The sequence below is a fragment of the Echiichthys vipera genome, assembly GCF_963691815.1.
Source record: "Echiichthys vipera genome assembly, chromosome: 15".
In the NCBI taxonomy this organism is placed as follows: Eukaryota; Metazoa; Chordata; class Actinopteri; order Perciformes; family Trachinidae; genus Echiichthys; species Echiichthys vipera.
In genome coordinates this window covers 10,683,562-10,702,452 of record NC_139840.1, presented here as the reverse complement: position 1 = coordinate 10,702,452, position 18,891 = coordinate 10,683,562, and the positions used below count along the sequence as shown (strand labels likewise).

Here is an 18,891-nt window from a genome sequence, read left to right as displayed (position 1 = left end):
TATGTACGTTGTAGACTTGTGGACGTTGTAGTCGTGCCACTCCACTGACATGGATCATACCTCCAGCGCAAGTGTAACAGTAACATGGCAGTATGTGCTATTGAGGATTTAAAATCAGAAAAGTGTCGGCGCAAGTCTTAACAGATGAAAACCATTCAATGAAAAAAAAAGCACAATATATGATCATGGCTACATCCTGATATTATTGTCATTGTTTCGCTGAAGTGTTTCCACATTCACTCTGTAGCTCAGATGTTTTTCGTGATGATTAAGATGCGTGTTTTGCTTTGATTTATTTGCTCGTTCTCTCCGAAGTTTGGTGAAGTCAAATAGATATATATCTTATGATTAACAAAATGAATTCCATTCTTTCTATGAAAGTGAAGCATCTTGTGTGGAAGAATCACACTTCATCCTCTATGAATCTGGGATACGTGGTATCTATATATATATATATAATATTGTTTGTTCTCACTTAACTGCTGTGTAAAATGATACAGTATATATGTCTTTGATGCCTTTTTTTTGGTTTTATTATTTCTTACAAGTGTATGATCTTTTGTGGGACTGTTTGTTTCATTCTGTTTGGAGGTAACGTTTGCTATTTGGTTGTGTCTGACCAGCAGAAATAAGTGTATGCTGTGTAGGGCTGCCCCCAACCAAGGATTTTCTTGGTCAACCAGTGGTCGTCATTTAGAGCGATTAGTCAACTATTCGGGGGCAGCCCTAATGCTGTGTTTGATTTGTATAGAAATGTGGTTTAAATTATGTTTAAAGAACAAAATACAGTGTATGAGAAAAACAAATACATGCCTAATGAAGCTAACAAAGTGTGGCTTGTGGTCATGTTTGTATTAAATAAAGTTTCTAAATGAATACATCTGTGTGTGCTGCACTCCTCGTCCCCAGTCTGAGTTAAAAAGTTCAGCAGTTACCACAGGCTACAGAAATAACTTTTACCCTGTTGCTTCTTTGTTAAATATCAACACATGAATAATATTGCAGTTTAAATACCTTTTGGTAATTCCACATTTTTTGCGTTTTATTGAATAACACAAGTGCACTAAATTGCTGTTTAACTGAATATAAATCAGTGTTTTTCTCCTATTTAAAGGTTAATGGAGGCTGAACTGAAGGCTAAATACACTCCTGCTGCTTCTTAACGTTTTACTGTTGGAATATTTTAAGTCTCGGGGGAGAGGTGAGAGGGAATCTATTTTTCATCCACACCCACCAATAACCCAAATGGGGGTTTTGCCTTCTAACCTCGTTTTTCTCAGTGCAATTTCTGAAGCCACATAAGATTGTTACGTTGACAACTGCTTTTTGCTCAACCTCTTTTCCACATCGGTCTCCGTGTTTGGAATCATCATTCTTACACAATAAGATGAGCTCGTACTTTGATTTATCGTGGTTTATTGCCTAACCAACAATATCACATTCTTCTGAGATGTTGACCATACTGTATACTGAGTCTCAGTCGGTGTTAAAATAATAATTACATTATATGAATTTTTATGTTAATTTATAAACGCTTATTTACACAAGACATCCACAATAGTTACAAGAAGGCAACTTGATAATCAAATATATTAGAAACAAATCCTGCTTCCTGTGTTCAGGTACATTTGTCAAATGGCTTACAAATGGCAATGTAATGACTTCTTAACTGTATTTATAAGAGGATCTTCACACAGTGGAACTGCGTGTTAAAGCACTTAGTGAAAACTGCTGTATGGCTTCTTTAACATTTCCTCCAGTCCAACTCTCTGGGAACGAAGTAGTCCTTGCTGTTACTGCCCAGCTTAGCCCCAGCTATCTTCTGTCCTGTGTTGAGTACAGGAAGATGGCGCTATAGGTGGAGAGGATCTCCCTGGCCCCCGTGGTGGCCAGCTGGCCTCCCGTCCTCACCAAGCCCACGCTGTCTCCTTTCCTCAGAGGCAGGATGAGAGTGAAGGACACGGAGCCGCCGCAGCCACAGTTACCACCAGCCGAGCCCCCGTGTTGGCCAGCCACAGGCCCCGCCGAGCTCTGCAGCCTCTGGACACTGCGGTTAGACACGGACAGGACGGCCTGCACACGGTCACCCTGCTTCGCAGTCAGCAGTCCTGTTATCAGGTATCGGCCATCCTGAGGTACAGTGAAGATCCCTGTGGAGATGAGAAAGGGAAAGTGTTGGTAAGATCAATGAAAAGAGTGAGAAGTTTACCAATGCTTGTTCCTACTACTGTGGGTCCTGTTCATTGTGGCCTACATGACTGAGTTAGGTTGAAGGATAGGTTTACAATTTTTCATGTCTCTATTAAAACAATAGCAAGGTGCCCATATGAACATTGACACCGGTTTTGCTTTGTGTAATCCTTACCTCTGCTCATACTGAACATTAAGAGACGTCCTAATGCCCTTTCAGTGAAAGAGAGGGGAGACAAAACCCGTCTTTATCCGTACAAAAATGTATTCGAACGTGTTTCTGAAGCGATTATGAATAGTCAGATCAAGTAAGATGTCCATAGTTACTTTTTGTTACTACCCTTCCACTGCCTCTGAGCAGGGAAAAAGTGTCCAGGGAAACCCAAAGTAAGAAAATGAGTATGTTTTACTAAAAAGACATCAACTCTAAAAGATATCCACTGATTTTTTTTTTAACTCAGACTGCTGAAGCCTCATATTATTTTAATTTTACACAAAAAGAACCGATCCATATTTATGTCGCGGTACTACACGAGCACAAGAGAAATTCAACTCAAACTGGGTGAAATGTGCGTTAATCCATCGGAAGAGCAGGGCGCCGATGATGATGAACTAAAGAAATCACAAATGCTGAAGACACAAAGCAATAAAGCTGGTGTTCTATGCAACTTAAATGCTTGTATGATTGACATCCATGTACAGTATCATGACATGACACTGCAACAGTTATTAAATCTTTGTTGTTAATAACTTTTTTCATATTTTATATTAAAATGCTTCCCAAAATATAATAAATCCAACCTCCATAACAAGAAACACAAACAAATCACATCAAATAACAATTTTTTCAATTAACCAATGTGTTGATGCTGCTATATACTGTATATCCTGGGGCAAATGACTTATTAATAAAAATAGATGTTACCAATTACTTTGAGATGCAACATCAGGGGAAAAAAATAAGACTACTTCCTGTGTCATAGCATTTTAAAAACTTTTCAAATATTGATTGAAGACATTTTAATACCATTTAAGGCTTTATTTTGAGATGAAAGCTGCAGTCTGAAGATTTTTTTGATCATATTCACTGAAACTGACACTATGCAAAACAACAGCCTGTTGTTGGTTTTGCAAAAATCAACTACGCCCGTATCATCCCGACCACTCAGCGCAGGGCTGTGTGAGAGCCGACTGTCAATCAAAGTTCGTGCACACGCCACAGATACCCCCTCCCCTCTCATGCATGTTACAATATCACAGGCACATGCCTCAAGCTAGGCATATGCAAAATGGTGTTCGCAAGTGCTATCTTTAGGGGAGTTAGCTAGCGTGTACTAGCGCGAAGAGACGGGCGTGTTCACAGGAATCTGGTGCACAAGCACTGACACAAACTCGATGGTAGTTGGGGAGGGGCGTGAGAGTTGTAATCACTTAGTCAACTCCATCTGCCAGACTTGCCGACTGCAGCTTTAATTAATTCAATGCCTTTTAAAACTATTTAAGGATCTGCGATAAGCCTGCGGTCGAGAGTCAGAGAATGATGGAAATGATCTAATTTTTGAAACTATTTGAAGTTAAGAAAAACAGGGCTGAACTACTTATTATTGACATAACTGAAAGTAAGTTGGAACTAAAGATAGGTTCTAGATTTCAATCATTAGATTTAGCAGGAGGCGCTAGATTAGCAAGTGTATAGTGGCAGGAATAATATTATTTCAGTTTTTCCTTCATTGAGTTGGAGGACGTTATCAGATAATTAGTTGTTGTTTTTGTTGTTGTTGTTGTTGTTGTTGTTGTTGTTGTGTACCTGTGTGGGGATTATAGTGTCCACCATCATTAACTAGGACTCTGTTGAAGCGGATGACGCCAAAGTCTCCAGAGAACGGCTGCTGTGTGAGGCCAGCAGAGAAGGAGAAGGGATCTGCAAAGGCGCTGTTGTCGACTGAAACTGGAACAAAAAACAAAAACAACACAGACACGTAAATCAATAATGGCCTAATTTCTTCAGTTTATATGCAGTAACTGACCTCACAAATCCTCATATTATGCTATTGATTTGTAAACCCTTTTTCTTCATCGATGCAGCTACTACAATAGAGAGAGAGAGATGGATTTTACCTGGTGATCCAACTGGAGCTTGATTCATCGGGTTCCAGGGCACCTTTGCTGCTATGGGAACTACAAGGTACAAATAAAGAGCGTTAGTTTGTGAGTGTCTAATTATATGTTTAAGATTAATATACAGAATCTATTTATTTAGTATTTGTGTGATTTTCTGAGTGGGCAAGTAGCTACAAAGAAACAAACAGTCACAGTGAATATAGCCATTATCTAGTCATTTTCTTCATCATCACCAAATGTAGCATTCCCCATGCAGCCCAGGGTAAAACTTTGTGGCGAGTGCCTGCCTGCAGACGAGCTCAAATCCTTTCACCGTCCGCCCACACTTCTTTAAACTAAACACATCCAGTTCCCTCTCCCTCAAACTCTCGAGCTTCAAATTATTCACAGCTTGTCCATCTTTTTTTACACTGACATAGTAGAGTCAGAGTCTGCAGATGCATGCGTAGGAACTTGATATTGAACCGCTATAATACCTTGGCGGCTGGTTGATTGAGGCCTGAAGGACACGGGCTGCAGAGGAGGATAGCCTGCAAAAGAAACAGATGACAAACACATCATGTTTTTTCATCATCTGAAGAGAAAAGTTAGCCAGAGGTCGTTGTTTGGTTTTCCATCTGAACGTTATGGCACAAATACTGTAGTTTCCCAGAGAAGGTATAAATTAAAACAAAACAGGTTGTAAACTACTCTGCATCATATTGCATTTTTGGATCAGTTTGATGTTCATTGAGCTGTTTCAGGACAATGGGATCTATGAGAGGATTTACAGTTTTCTCTGAGCTTTCAAATAGATTTAAACCTGCAGATATTTGTGCTGTTGTAGTTCAAAATAAAGACTCACAGTCCTGTAAATAACAGATTATATGTAGGACATTTCAAAACAGTTCTCTATTCCTTTACTGCAAAAACATGCCATGCGGAAGGCAAAAACACAGCTTTTGTTTTGTTGAGTGATATTTTCCCTAATCCTCATCCTAAGAAGTCCACTTAATTCAAAACAGAACTGGTTTGTGACTATCTGTCTGTCTCTTCCATCCAATTTGAGTTGGCCCCAGTTAAAAGCCTTTTAAGTATAGCATTCTTGTGTGTGATAATGACCAAAAAATATACATAATTCAACCTTTGAAATGGTTTCTATGGCTAAGACAGAACAAAACAGACCCAGGCTCAATGCCAAATGTTGTCATTTTCTAATACAGTTTCTAATACAGATGAGTCTATCATGATGTGACTGTGAATCGACAGCACTGTTGAAAAGAGGAGCATGCATAGATTATGTCACACTTGTGGTAATGCTGGTTCAGCCTAGCTCTCCATGGTGCCAGAATTATGACACGGTGACATAAAAAATGTCCTTCTTGTCATGGCAGTGATGACAAGTCGACTCGGTGCACCAGATTCTGGATTAACGCTTTACATCACATCCTGGGACACAAAACATTAGGCTAATAAGACTGCGAGGAAGGGTGTTCCTCTGTCGCTGTAACTTTCTAATAGTTCTGTTTATGTTTTTGAAATGATGATCAAATGCTCGGGAGCAGTAGTGCAGTTTGTATCAGATTACAGACAATTAAGGAGCAAAATGCACACACTCAAAACAAACTTTACTGTCGTTTATTAAAAAAAAAAATTTAAATAGCGTTGCAACGTTTTCTCCCCTTCTGGTGTGTGCACCATGACATTGCTATTGTAAAGTGACATGTAATAATCATTACAGTACTTGTGGAATAATTTGTTTCTTTTGTTAGCCCCTTTATTCCCTGTACTTTTACCCTTATACAAACTACTGTAATATCCGTGTATGCTATTTGTACCACCACGGTGTCCCTTTTTTTTCCTAAACCTAACCAAGTAATTTTGTTGCCTAAACCCTCATCATGTAACTTTGTTGTCTAAATCTAACCAAATTGCTTAAAAAGTAAGTTAACATCATTTTAAATCATGTCCCAGGTTGGATTTGAACCTCAGTCTCCCAGGTGTCCACAAAATACTTAACCCATTTACCTTTTTTAGCTACAAGATCACCACACTGTGTCGCTTGTTGAGGTGGTGAATGCAGGGTCATGTGTAAATAGTCAGATCGCATGTCAAAGAGTGAAATAATGCAGACTTTTTTTTTTAGCACTTCTGAAAAATATCTAAACTAGAGCCGCAGTGTGAAGGTGATCATCACCATTAGCACTCCTCACCCGGTGCTCCAGCAAATCCTTTGACGGGTGCGCTGGACGAGTCTTCAGACCCTCTCCGTACAGTCACCCTGCGAGTATACCCTGGAGGTCCTGCCTCGCCCGTCTCCACCACCGGCCTGACGGGAACCAGCGCAGGATGGCCCGGTTGCTGGGGTCTGGACGGCTGGCGTGGCGGACTGATCTTAATCGTGTGCATGTTTGGCTGTAGTGGTTGGCTGGGATTGAACGCCGGTGGGAGGATGAGAGGGATGTGGATTTGTTGGATTCTGGTTCTTGTCGGCATCGAATCTGGCACAGAAGCGGGCCTCTCTGGTTTTAAGGTCATTCCTTAGAAAGAAAAAGAAAAAGACAGACAGTGGGAAGATCGTAAATATATCCCTCATATAACATCTGGTCACAACAGATTTTTAAAGTTATGGAAAATGCTGTTACGACAAAGGCACAAGCGTCCACTTAGCTTTTTTGTTTATGAATCCCACTTCCTCTCTCACCTTCAGACCACATCCCTCCCTTCTCTTGTGAATTATCTTTTAACGACTTGTATTCTGATGACAGGCCAAATTAGAGCTGGCTTTCACTGCACCTCTGAGCTATTTTTTTAACCGATACCATTATTACCCTTCATAAAAAGCAAAGCGGGCGGTCGGTGTGAGTTTAAGCCAATGAGAACCATCTGAACGGAAACCAGTTGGCTGCTTGCCAGACCCCCTCAGGGCGCAGACATCACCTGGGCCTCTGAGGTGAGCAGAGAGACACAGTGAGTCTCTTGAGGACAAATAACTAAAATAATTGCTGTACCTGCTTTGTGTGAGCCTTGTCTCACAACCAGCTGTCAGACAGATTGTGTCAGGCCATATTTAAAATTCAGTGGAGGGGTTTCTATGACATGGCTTGTTTGATACTTCATGTATTGGTGTCTGTAGTTCCATGTAGTATATTATGTAACAGGATTACAGTGATGTCATTCAGCCAAAGACATTTACATCAAGGAAATGACCACTTATTCCAAATGATGATACAGTTAGATGAGGTGGAAAAGCCTCCGATTTTTGAGGAAGCTCAAAGGATACAAACAACAAAGATTCTGTGGGGAGAACAAGCGTATGATCTACTTGGATACATCATTTAGAGATAGCTGTAAACTTGAATGTTAAACCCAACAATATCAAAAGTTTCCATACATATATGCTGCATCTTACAAAGGTTTGAGCGGTGTAAAAGTGAATAGAGTCACGTTATAAAGGCCACTTCTGCATGAGTCTGATTGGATGTCACAGGTCGGCTGGTAGATGATCGGCTGTCGTAAAAATAAATGCTAAAGCATGAACAAATCCGCTGATGCAAGTGCCTCCACAAAAAATGGCTTTGAAATGTTTTATGAGGAGGGAAATACATTTAACACTTTTAACTGGCCCTCAAGGATGTCATCACACTCATTTTTGTGAGAATCCGTAAATGTAAGCATTACAATTATAGAACTCCACTGGGTACTAATCTTGAAGCAAGGTTCACTTACAAGCTTTTTCTGGAGCTAAATAGCAACAAAGGGGGGGCATAAAACTACAAAGAGACACAAAATGACCATAAGGACACAACAAATAAAAACAGAGACTACAAATGACCCAAAAGATTAAAAAAAAATTAGCATAAAGAGACACAAAATAACTACAAAGAGACCAAAATTACCACAAAGTGACACAAAATGACCATAAAGACACAACAAATAAAAACAAAGAGACTACAAATGACCACAAAGAGACACAAAACCACAGAGCGTAACAGCTACAAAGATATGCAAAACAAGAAAGAAAAGGATGAAAAGCATCACAAACTCTGTCTGGCTCCAGTGTAGGAGAGGTGGTGGGGCCTTTTGCATGTCTGTGCCCACGGGCCCATTGTGTCATAATCTGCAGTGCAGTGAGCCTTAAGTTAAGGTAATTAGTACTGTTTCCAAGGTCATGAATGAACATTCACACTCAAGCCCACAGGGTACAATCAAATTACTTTTTAGCATCCTGAAACTTAAATAATTATTATAATGGCTATAAGTCCGACCACAGCCAACAACATAACGATGGAAGAAAAGTCAATATGTACATTCAATCTTGTCCTGATACTGTTATGGTATTACATGGTCTGCCTGTTAGTCCAGGTTATGAAAACCACTCTGTTCTTATCAAATAAAACATCATCAACCATCTCAATTCTTCCTTCTTACTGCAAGTGATACAATACCACAAGCTACTCGGAACCACATGTGTGATCAAAAACAAATTAAACCCAGCAATCATGCTGTACTGAGATAATCAGAAATCTCTTCCTCATTTCCTCCCTGTGCCTCCTTTAGATGACGGTTGCCTGAGTGCATATTTCCCATGAGCTCTCCGCCTGTGTCTCACTAAGGGGGCAACCACAAAGACGAAAAACACACAGAAAGGCGCACAAATACGCACCAGTGCAACCAAAAGAATCGCCCGAACCAGATGTTATAGCTCACAAGCAGATTGAGACACTGCAGAGGGAGGGAGATGCCGTAGTCACTGCTGTTTCCACAGATCCAGGTGACAGGGCATGAGTGCTCAGGAGGGTCTGAAAGCTTTGAGGAATATTGCAGCAGACAGGCTGATCGTGCGCTGGAAAACGGTGTCAAGGGGCACAGAGCAGGGTGTGGTGGTCACACTCTGACATACATTTTCCTGTTTTTTCTTTGCCTGCTATGCACATGGACACAATTTCATCCTCCGCCCCGTTTTCCCCCAGTGATATTAATGATGGGAGGTTCAACTTGCGCACTGAATGGCAGATGTCAGGGACTCTCATTGTGTATCTGGGTCCATTCTCCTCTGAAGACTTCCAGATGCACTCACGGGTCAGAAATGGAAACACCTTCAGAGACGGAGGCTTCAGAGATCTCTCTGGGGGAAGCTGTTGCAGTCAGTGCCCCCTCAAAATTCTGCAGCCGACTAAATATATACAGTGTGTGTTGTGGCGGTGTCAAGTTCAATTTTCCATTCTTTTCCAGCAGACACCCTTTGACTTCAAAAAGCCTTTGATAAATGGCTTTTCCTGTATTCCCTCATCGGTAGACAGTTAATCTTACTGCCTGTCTCTCCTATATAAAGTCACAATGATCAATTGCAAAGCATTGATCCATGAAATCAAAGCCTTAATTTTATCCCCACTTTAATACAACTGTTTTTTTTTTCTTTTCTGAAGGCCTCGCTAGTCGATACTTACAGGACAGGGTGGAGGGAGAGAAGGAAAAGAAGTCCTCTGACATTCTTGGAAGGACAAATCTGAAGAAAACAAATGAACAGAAGGAGAGAGCGACGAGGGAGTGAAGGGGGAGTGAATCAGAGATAAGAGAGAGCGAAAGAAACGACAGGGAAGTGATATGAGCTAGACTGGGATCCCCTCCAAGAAAAGGAGGAGAGAAAAAAAATAACATCTTTAAAAACGAATGAGAAAATTCAGCACAAGAAGGTGGATTAATCTGTTGAATCAGAAACAACATGCTCAAGCTCTTTGAGAACAATTTTGCGTACATTTCCTTATAACCTCTATTAAACAGTCTGTACCCTTTAAGACATTAAAGCCTAATTACGCCTCATTTCAAAGCCTATAATCTGTGTTAGACTCTGAACAATGCAACAGGGTCACTGTCCGCATCACAGAGAAAACAGACACAGAAACAAACACACACACACAGGCTGCAGCAGCTGCTATTGGCGAAGCAGTGCCAACACTTTGCAACTGAAGTCACAGAATTCCAGTCACCAGTCACGTCGACTAAGGGCAAAGCTATTCCAGTTAATCTGTCACTTATGTTATTACAACACCTCATCTGTTCACAGCCTCCTCGGGGTCTTCACATGACAGAGGAGAAAATACGTGCTCAAACGCAGAGAGGAAACATTTCAGTATAGGCTCTAAACCACTGCCACACCCACAGAGCTGGGGTTTTTCGTGGAATTTTTTCTTTTTTTTTTTTTAAATTTCTATTTCTCTCCTTCCCATTTGAAGAAAACACTCAATCCTCATGCTACCTCAGCCACACAGTCCAACTCCTTCTCTTGTGGGGTTAACAATACAGACTGAGTGCAAAGACAGAGAATAATCATCGACATTTTGGGATACACTTTTTCTTTTTCTTGCCAAGAGATTGATGAGAAGATTGAAGCAGCTAGCCTGGCTCCAAAAGTCCAAAAGTAACCAAAATCCACCTACCAGCACCCCTGAAGCTCACTCATTAACATGCATCTAGTGTTTTTTAATCTGTACAAAAACAGTATGTGACAGACTGGTTCCCAGACAAAAGGTTTAAAGGTGCTGATGGAGGATTTTGTTAACAGAGCCTGTTTCCCTCTTTTTCCAGCCTTTATGCTAAGCTAAGTTAGCTAACTGCTGGGACTAGCTTAATACTTAGCATACAGAAATTTGAGTAATTAATTAAAGGTGGTTGTCTGCAATTCTGGAGAAAGATTGTTGATGTTTGAAATCAACACCCCTCCCACCTTCAGAACATTAGCATGTCCCTCTCGCTCCCACTGCCTTTCTCTTTGTACATCCAGGGTCTTTCCCCTGTCCTGTGCTGGAGCTCTAGCGGACTAGTGTTTTGTTTGTTTCCCATTAACAGAGCCAGGGCTGTGTATCTAGAAGACTGTGAGGAGATACTGATATGGTGACCAGGCGTTTTGGTTTGTCCAGGATTGTCCTATTTCAAGCTGGTAGCCCCAAGTCCCAACAAATATCTTTAAAACACTAAAATGTCCTGGTTTTCAACATTCACCACTAAATTGTCCTGGTTCCCGCTACAATTAAAATGATAATTATACTACAGACCATCTTGTGATGGGATAACACCAGCCGTGACACCAAATCAGGCCAGTGGTAAAGTAGTTCCAACTTCCTAACCCCCTACTTCAGGCACCCTTGATCAGACCACACCCATCTTTAAACATGACTTTCATTTTGATCTCGACTACATACCTGCAAAGTTTTGTGACTGTATCTTGCATGGTTGTGGCGCTATCACTGTGACAAGGTCTGTCCATAGACCAACAGACCTATTAACACCTTGCAAACTATTCAATACCTCCTCTGGTAGTTCCCTCCACAGTAGGTGTCTCCAGGACCACATGTGCCGTGTTGACATAGACTCACAAGCTAAAATACCAATACCAGCGTCTCTTTCTGACAGACCCAGAAGTCAGTATGTTCATGGTTAGCTGTATAGCCGAAGACAAAGTCTTTTCTAAAGAACTGCAACTGAAGTGTTGCGTTTATGGCATCCATGGTGTTGAAAGGTGCGCTCTGTAGGTGTGCTAAGAGCTGAAATAATTGTCCCCCCTTCCTGATGAAAACATCAATGATGCGTGCATGAATATGGCTGTAACCCTAAATACTCGCTGAATTTGACAAATACGTATCGGAGTAGAATCACAGGCTCCACCTTTAAGTAAGAGCCCTGCCAAACATGTTTCACAATCCTGCTGCAGTATGCACAGTTCTATCTGATTTAATGCTGGACAGAGGGGCAGTGTACTGTTACGTGTACAGTAATGAAATGAAATATCTAATGGAAACATCTGTCCATATTTGGCAAAGAGTGAAATGGAAGTCAAAATGCCTTCACGCTCTCTGTCTCTCTACCACAACCATTAATCCATCCTCCCTCCTTTACTCCTCACGTTCCTATCTATCATACCATTGTTTCGGACAATGGTTTGAGAAAGGGAGGCACTGGTGATGGGGCCCCAGTAATGACATCACAGCTGAGGGTAGTCGAAGCATCTGTTCCTGGGTGTGGAGCCCTGCTTCTCCCCTCTCCATCAAGACTGGCTCCAGCAGTGAGTCAGGGCCCTTAATGAAGACCAGACTCCACACATCAGGCTGAGGTCACTCTACGGGAATCTCTGGAGGTTGGTGTGTGTACGTGTGTAAGGAGAAAGAGGGAGGTGTAGTGTGTGTGTGTGTGTGTGTGTGTATACCGGGAACTGAGATGGAGATCTGCAGTTTTGTGGTAAAACAGATATGTCATGGTTCAAGAAAGAAGGCCTCACAGCTCAACATATTCATGAAGGGAGTTGATGGACTGGTCTGCTGGGACGATCAGACAAAAAAATGTAATTCCTTATATAAAATCTGGGGAAATCTCAGGACAACATGACTCGAAGTCACAGGAAGTTTCCAATGTGGGCCTCTGTCTCTTAGTGCTGGGACATATTGAATGACATATTCAAGGCAAGCAAGGGAGGCCCAGTGAACCTGTGTCTTCCCTCTCCGGGAAATACCCTGTGGCCATTCATGGGATCTGATCCCTCCCTCCTAGCCTCCATGTAAGCCAAGGAAGCAAAATGCATTATATGGAGGATTATCTCCAGGAAATGTTTTTGTTTACACAGATGTTAATCGCGCTTGATAAACTCATATGCTGAAAGTTGGAGAGGAAGTTGCAAAGGAGTGTGTGTATTTAGTCATTTCAGTGTCTGGCTGCCTGCACTAATGAGAGAACCCATAGACTTTTGAGCGGTGAAATTGTGCCATAATCTGCATCTAATTACTGTCATATGGTATCCTTTTTGTCACACTGAAAAGTAATACATAACTGTAATAAATAGGCTTATTTGCTTTCTTGCTGGATGAAATTCAATATGAAGCTACAGCCAGAAGCCGGTTAGTTTATCTCTGGAATGAGACCGGAAACAGGGGAAAAGAATGTCTCTCTTCAAAACTAAATATAAAAAGTTGAGCACATAAACTCCTGTAAAACCACAACCTGGTGCTTTTACGCATCAGTTTTTTGACATAATTAAGACATAACGTGCTAATAATGACGTGCGAGGTGCGCATTTTGTTACCTTTGGCAAGGTGTTTTTTTACCTTGTTTCCAGTCTTTATACCAAGCTAAATCCACCGAGTGCTGGCTTTGTGAGTGTTAAGTGGGGTATCTGTCTTCTCATCCAACTAACTCTCAACAAGAAAGGAAAACTGTGAGCTTGTTTGAACATAGTCCAGACAGTCAGTCTCCTGTTACATACTCAAGATCGCAACATACATGCAGTGCATTCTTTTCATTCACTCACAAAGAGCCAAAGATATCATCGAACTGTCACCAACTCACCTGGCTCTTTGGCAGTGACATCTTTCAAGACATGTTTGGCCATCGAAGACAGCTGTGCCTGGAACCTCTGCAAAGAATTCTGCAGCGCGATGATGTCCGCACCATGATTTCCGCAGGTGACGTTCATCCTGTGCACACAGTCCTGCAGACCACCAACATGTCTCTCCAGTCCATCTTTCAGCTCCTTGATATTGGCAGAAACCCCATCTAACCTCCCACACACCTTCTCAAGTCTGGTCACGCGTCCGTCCACAGCAGAAATGCCATCAGAAACACCCTGTGTGTTGTGTTTACATTGACTCAGTTCAGATGACACTTGCCTGCTGAGTGTATCAAGCCTGTTCTTCAGCTCCTCAACCTGACGCCTGTTGTCTTCCGCCTCGCTACTGGGTACCGCAATGACTGATGCCCAGTTTTCTTGCCCCGTGCCACTCTGCCCCACATGGCAGCATGTGGAGTTTATTCTGTTCATATCCTGGTTGTATTTGCTTAAGGAGTCACTCAACCCGGTAACAGCACCAGCCAGACTAAGCACATTATCTTGGAGATTAATCAGTCCCTTCTGAAAGTCGTCCATTGTCTTGACACGTCTCTCATTTGCAACTGACTGCCTTTCAACAAGATCTTCCAGCTGCCTGAGCTTGTCTGTGTTGGCACTAACATCTGTGTGAAGAACGTCCAAATCATTCCGATACCGACTCAGGTCCTTTAAAATGTTTTCGAGACCTTTAGGTGTGGGTGATGAACTCAGTGCACCTACACTAATTCCTGGGCCCGAACATCCTGCAGAGCACAACTCTCCAACCGCATTGACCTTATCATCCAAACCCTGGAGGAGGAACTTATTGTTGTTGACTTCTGTCTGAATGGCATCCATGGAGTCACCAAGCATCCCAGGGAAGGAGCTGTTGCTCATTTCCACCAGCATGTTTGTAAACTGGTCCTCCATGTTGTTCAGACGCTCCTCTAGAAGCTGCCGGAGGTCTGCCACTTCTTCTGAAATCGTACGGGTCAGCTTCTCTTCAATATAGAAACAGTGAGTCTCTGCGTTTTGCTCTGTGATATTAATGCGTGCCTCAAGCTCTTCAATCATGAAGCTGAAATCATTGTCGTCCTGAGGTGCAGACAGGTGGGCCAGCTCGTTGTCAATGCGGACATTTAGGATGCGGTGAGCCTCTGCAATACGGTCAATCTCACGCCACAGGTCTTTGTGGTCACTGCGATCCTCCTGTGATTTGGATGGATCAGTCTGCCTCTGAGTTCGTATAGGTCCATCTGCAGCAGCCATGTCCAGACGTAGTGCCCGTATCTCCTTTCTCAGATCAGCCTCCTTGGCATCCACCAGCTTGGTTAGGCTGCCCAAACCTTGATCACAGCTGGCTTCACAGGTCTTCAGCTTATTAATGCAGGAGCCTTGTAGCTTGGTCATCTGTTCCTCCACATTCTGGTCTAGCTCCTTCTTCAGCTTGTCAAATTTTCCGTCAACATAGGTCTGTATAACATCAAACTCAGCTATGGCTGGAGTCTGAGATTGAGAGGCATCCATCAGGACGCCGATCTGCCCCTCATGACTTGTCATGGTTCTTCTAAGGTCTTCCAAAGCTTCATCCTTGCTTTTCAGTTCATTGTTGATATCATCCAACCGGGTCACTATTTTTTCTATAGCTTTGTCTCCAGCCATCCCACCTCGAGTAGCCTGATGACCATCCAGCACTGCCGGGCTCTCCTCTGTGCCCGCAGTCGTAGCACTGTCTGGTGGACGCATGTTGTTGAGAAGTGTCACCAGTATCTTCTTTGTGTCTTCCTGCAGGTCTGTACGGAGGTTGGCGGTTAACCCTGTCAAAGCAGACTGGAGATCCAGGACTGTCTGTGACAGGCGCTGAACTTCACCTTCCAGAAGATGCACCTTATCTGTCCCACCATGCCTTGTCTCATGGTGCCCCGTCTCTCTCCGCTCTGGTCCTATGATCAGAAAATAAGTTATGAGACTTTTAATTAATAAAGACAAACAAATTATTCTCTCCCGCTCCAGCAGATTGGCACTAGATATCTGGTTCCCAAAACACTTAAGATAGAACAGAAAATGTCTTACTCTGTGCGTGTCTGATTGTATAGCCAGGATTTGATGGGAAGTAAGGTTGTGTTCCCTGAACTGTTTGACGGTCTGGAGGTGGTTTTAAATCTTTACAGTCCAGACCTTGGTAGCCAGGACAGCATCTCCACTCCAACTCTGTCACTGTCTTGAAGGCAATCTTGTATGTGGGTCGAAATCGATTTTGGTATCTGTAAAAAAAAGAGCAGAATTATCTCCAACAAACATGAATATACAATTGGGAACACTGAGCTTTGTGTCTAAGATCAAACACAGAACATTTGTGAAATGTTATTCCTGTATGTTTGCCTGTTGGTGCTACATCTACTCAACTGCAATCACTAAAATGTTGGCTTTTGGGGAAATTATTGAGCTTCTACTGATCCCCATTACATGAACATTTTAACTATGTCGCCAAGGCAAACAGTTCCCAAAGAAACAATAGATGACATCACTTCCCTGAAGGCAGGGGTCATGTCATTCGCAGAACATCTGGAAAGATGATGACTGCAATAATCCTCTTTTCATTTCCTAACTGACACCCTCGCAGATAGTGATAACACTATTCTAGCTTGACAAATAGAAGGAAGGAAACTGAAAACCTTAACTTTATAGCTTTATTCCAACTGTATGTGCTTAAATCTCATCCTCACGAGATAAAGCCAGTGCTATATGTCATAACTTAGAAATGGAAAAACCTGAGGTCTTTCTTCTCACTGCCAGCTCTCCCTGCTTCTCACAGAAACCTGGAAATTGGCTCGTTTGACCTAAGAACTGTCTGTTTCCAGGGATCTTTTCTACAACACAGAGGCTCTTAATTTGAAGAAAAGAATTAATGAACTGTTACTCATCACTTACTGGTGTAGAACCTTGCAACAATCAATTTCTCCATCAGAGGAACAGATTGCTTCATTAATCCAAGTTATTATTAACTACATCTTTAGTTTCTTATTTACTCATTATGAATCTCATGCACTGCTCACAACTGTTCTTCTACAAGGATGTTAATTCAGCCCAAGTGAAAGCAGCTCCTGAATACAACCGGGATGAGATTACTTCTGATGTAGTTCCAAATAAATTGATAGAAAGGTATATTATTTATGTATTATGTTGATAAAGGCTTCAACAAGATATTAAGTCATGTTATATTGAGGACCACCAGCTAATATCAAATCAACAGCTGTGAAGCATCAAGTGAAAATATAACACATAATTAAATAATAGATGAAACTAGATGCACAAATGTGCTGATTTACAAAAATGGAGGTAGACCTTTTCTGGAGGTATGAATCATTTGTTTAAGTTTGATTCATCTGTATGCATATAGCCAGAGAAACAGTATAGGAGATCGCCTGCAAAGTGGTAAATCAAAAAGGCAAAAGAGATAAAATCGTCTACATTTTTCACTAATTTTGACAATGCTATTCATGATCTCTCAAGGTCAGCGGTTTACTATACTTTACTTAAATAGCTATCTATGTCTTGACCCAATCCTTGAAGAGAATATGCTGAATTTCATCCAATGCATGCATGCTTTAAAAGTCTCAAGAACTCTGTGATCCTGAACACCACAGCACCTTAAGATAATTGACGGTTGATTTTAGACATTGTTTTGTTTTGTCTTTTCTTTTTTAAGGATAGGATGATAAAATTAAGCTAATTAAATTAAACGACTATGATTTTGGCTTTGGCCAACACTCATGCCCTTTTAAAAACATGACTAACAATGTCACTTTGTGTAACATGTCAATGTGTCATTTCAACTTGCTGCATGTTGTCATATACTGGTATTTTGCGTTGGAAGCAGTGTATGTTGTCCCAAAGTGGGGTGTTTCGACTAGCTTGTTATTTCAGGTAAGTGACCATTCTATTGCTTTTCAGCCATATAGAGTTCTAGTCTTCATCAGCTTTAGGCTGCATTTCCTGTTTAACCCTTTTGCCCTTTCAGTGGGCTTTTTCAGCTTGCTTGAAAACGTTGTGCTTTTGGTTCTGCCAAAGTTTCTTCACCCACTGTGGATATTTCTGCCTCCCTCCGGGTCTGTCTCAGAGAAACATTTTGTATCAGAACTCCAGCATATCTCTTATCGGAAAAAGGGCACCCTTGACCCCTTCCCCTCGCTCCCCGGATGCTCACGTCACTTGTTGCTGGCAGTCCTGCTGGTAGGCTGGGCAGGGGGCCACTATGGGCTCCTGGAAGCTCTCCACACTCCCCTGCACGGCGCAGCTCACGTTCTTGCGCACCACATAGGCACACCAGTTCCTGAGGAGAGAGGAAGAAATAAACAAGAGCTTCAGGGTATACGTACCGAGAACTATCAGAAACGTTTTAGAGGGATACTGTGCAAATACCATATCGGAGTTTATTTTAGTGGTTTTGGAGGATAAAAAGTTCATACTTCGGTCATTATGCTTTGCCGAACTTCCCCTGAAAGTTGCATCATTTCAGTGAGATTTTTCTTCTTTTCTTTTTTTTTTTTTTTTTTTTAGCCCTTTTTAGTTTATCCGGAAAGAGCTGCAAAATCTAATGGTCTCTTGTGGACGCGGCTGGAGTAATCAGCCACATTCCAGCGTTTATCTCCGTGTTATCACCTTTTGGCAACACTGGCAAACTCGAGCCAAATTTAGCCACAGGCTGATAAAAGCACAGTTAATGTTAACAGGCTGCAGATGACCATAAGAGGCTAAACCTTCGTCGGCCTGAGGTCTCTTCGATCAATAAGCACTTTTGATTCCATCGCATTTTTATTGGCAACTGCGCAACGAAGGCGCACAGCTTTTACCTTCAGGGAAAGTGGGGCTAAAGAAATGCCCGTGTTGAACTTTTATGACTTTCACAAAAATAGAAGAGTGCAAATGGTTGGCCCTGGTGAGAATAGAGAGCCATTACTTACCTGTTTCTGTGTCTGTGTACCACTCCAGTGTATGCAGACCCTTGGAACAAGTCATAAGAGGAGGGAGACCCGTAAGTGAAGTAAAAGTTCAAAAACAGTGTGAAAACAGCCCACCACCAGTCCATCTCTCCACTCCTGTAATTCATACTGAACAAACGCCTTAAAATAAATATTCCTAACTATAGAAAAAGACGGCTACTCTGTTATTATCATGCGCGACGTTCCCAAACACCACATTGCCCCAGTGACTGATCAAACTCCAAGTTTGGGGAAGTCCACATT

At 41.9% G+C, this 18,891-nt stretch overlaps 1 protein-coding gene across 1 annotated transcript; it reads right to left on the bottom strand.

Annotated features, from left to right (window-relative positions):
- Nucleotides 1-1,407: 1,407 nt before the first annotated feature.
- emilin2a (elastin microfibril interfacer 2a) lies at nt 1,408-18,855 on the bottom strand. Its single transcript, XM_083928143.1, has 9 exons — nt 18,610-18,855; nt 17,853-17,978; nt 15,719-15,909; nt 13,627-15,588; nt 6,504-6,830; nt 4,788-4,841; nt 4,309-4,368; nt 3,998-4,138; nt 1,408-2,150 (listed from the first exon to the last, which is right to left on the bottom strand). The coding sequence occupies exons 1-9, from the start codon at nt 18,753-18,755 to the stop codon at nt 1,816-1,818; spliced, it is 3,342 nt and encodes a 1,113-aa protein (XP_083784269.1). The 5' UTR covers nt 18,756-18,855; the 3' UTR covers nt 1,408-1,815.
- Between the last annotated feature and the right edge of the window lie 36 nt (nt 18,856-18,891).

Bases quoted from the DNA above. Each gene is read 5' to 3' on its own strand.
- emilin2a (XM_083928143.1), bottom strand. From the start codon at position 18,755: ATGAATTACAGGAGTGGAGAGATGGACTGGTGGTGGGCTGTTTTCACA. The intron at 15,589-15,718 runs GTAAGACATTTT...TTCTGATCATAG, and splicing joins TACAATCAGACACGCACAGA to GACCAGAGCGGAGAGAGACG. The intron at 2,151-3,997 runs GTACACAACAAC...TCATCTCCACAG, and splicing joins ACACTATAATCCCCACACAG to GGATCTTCACTGTACCTCAG.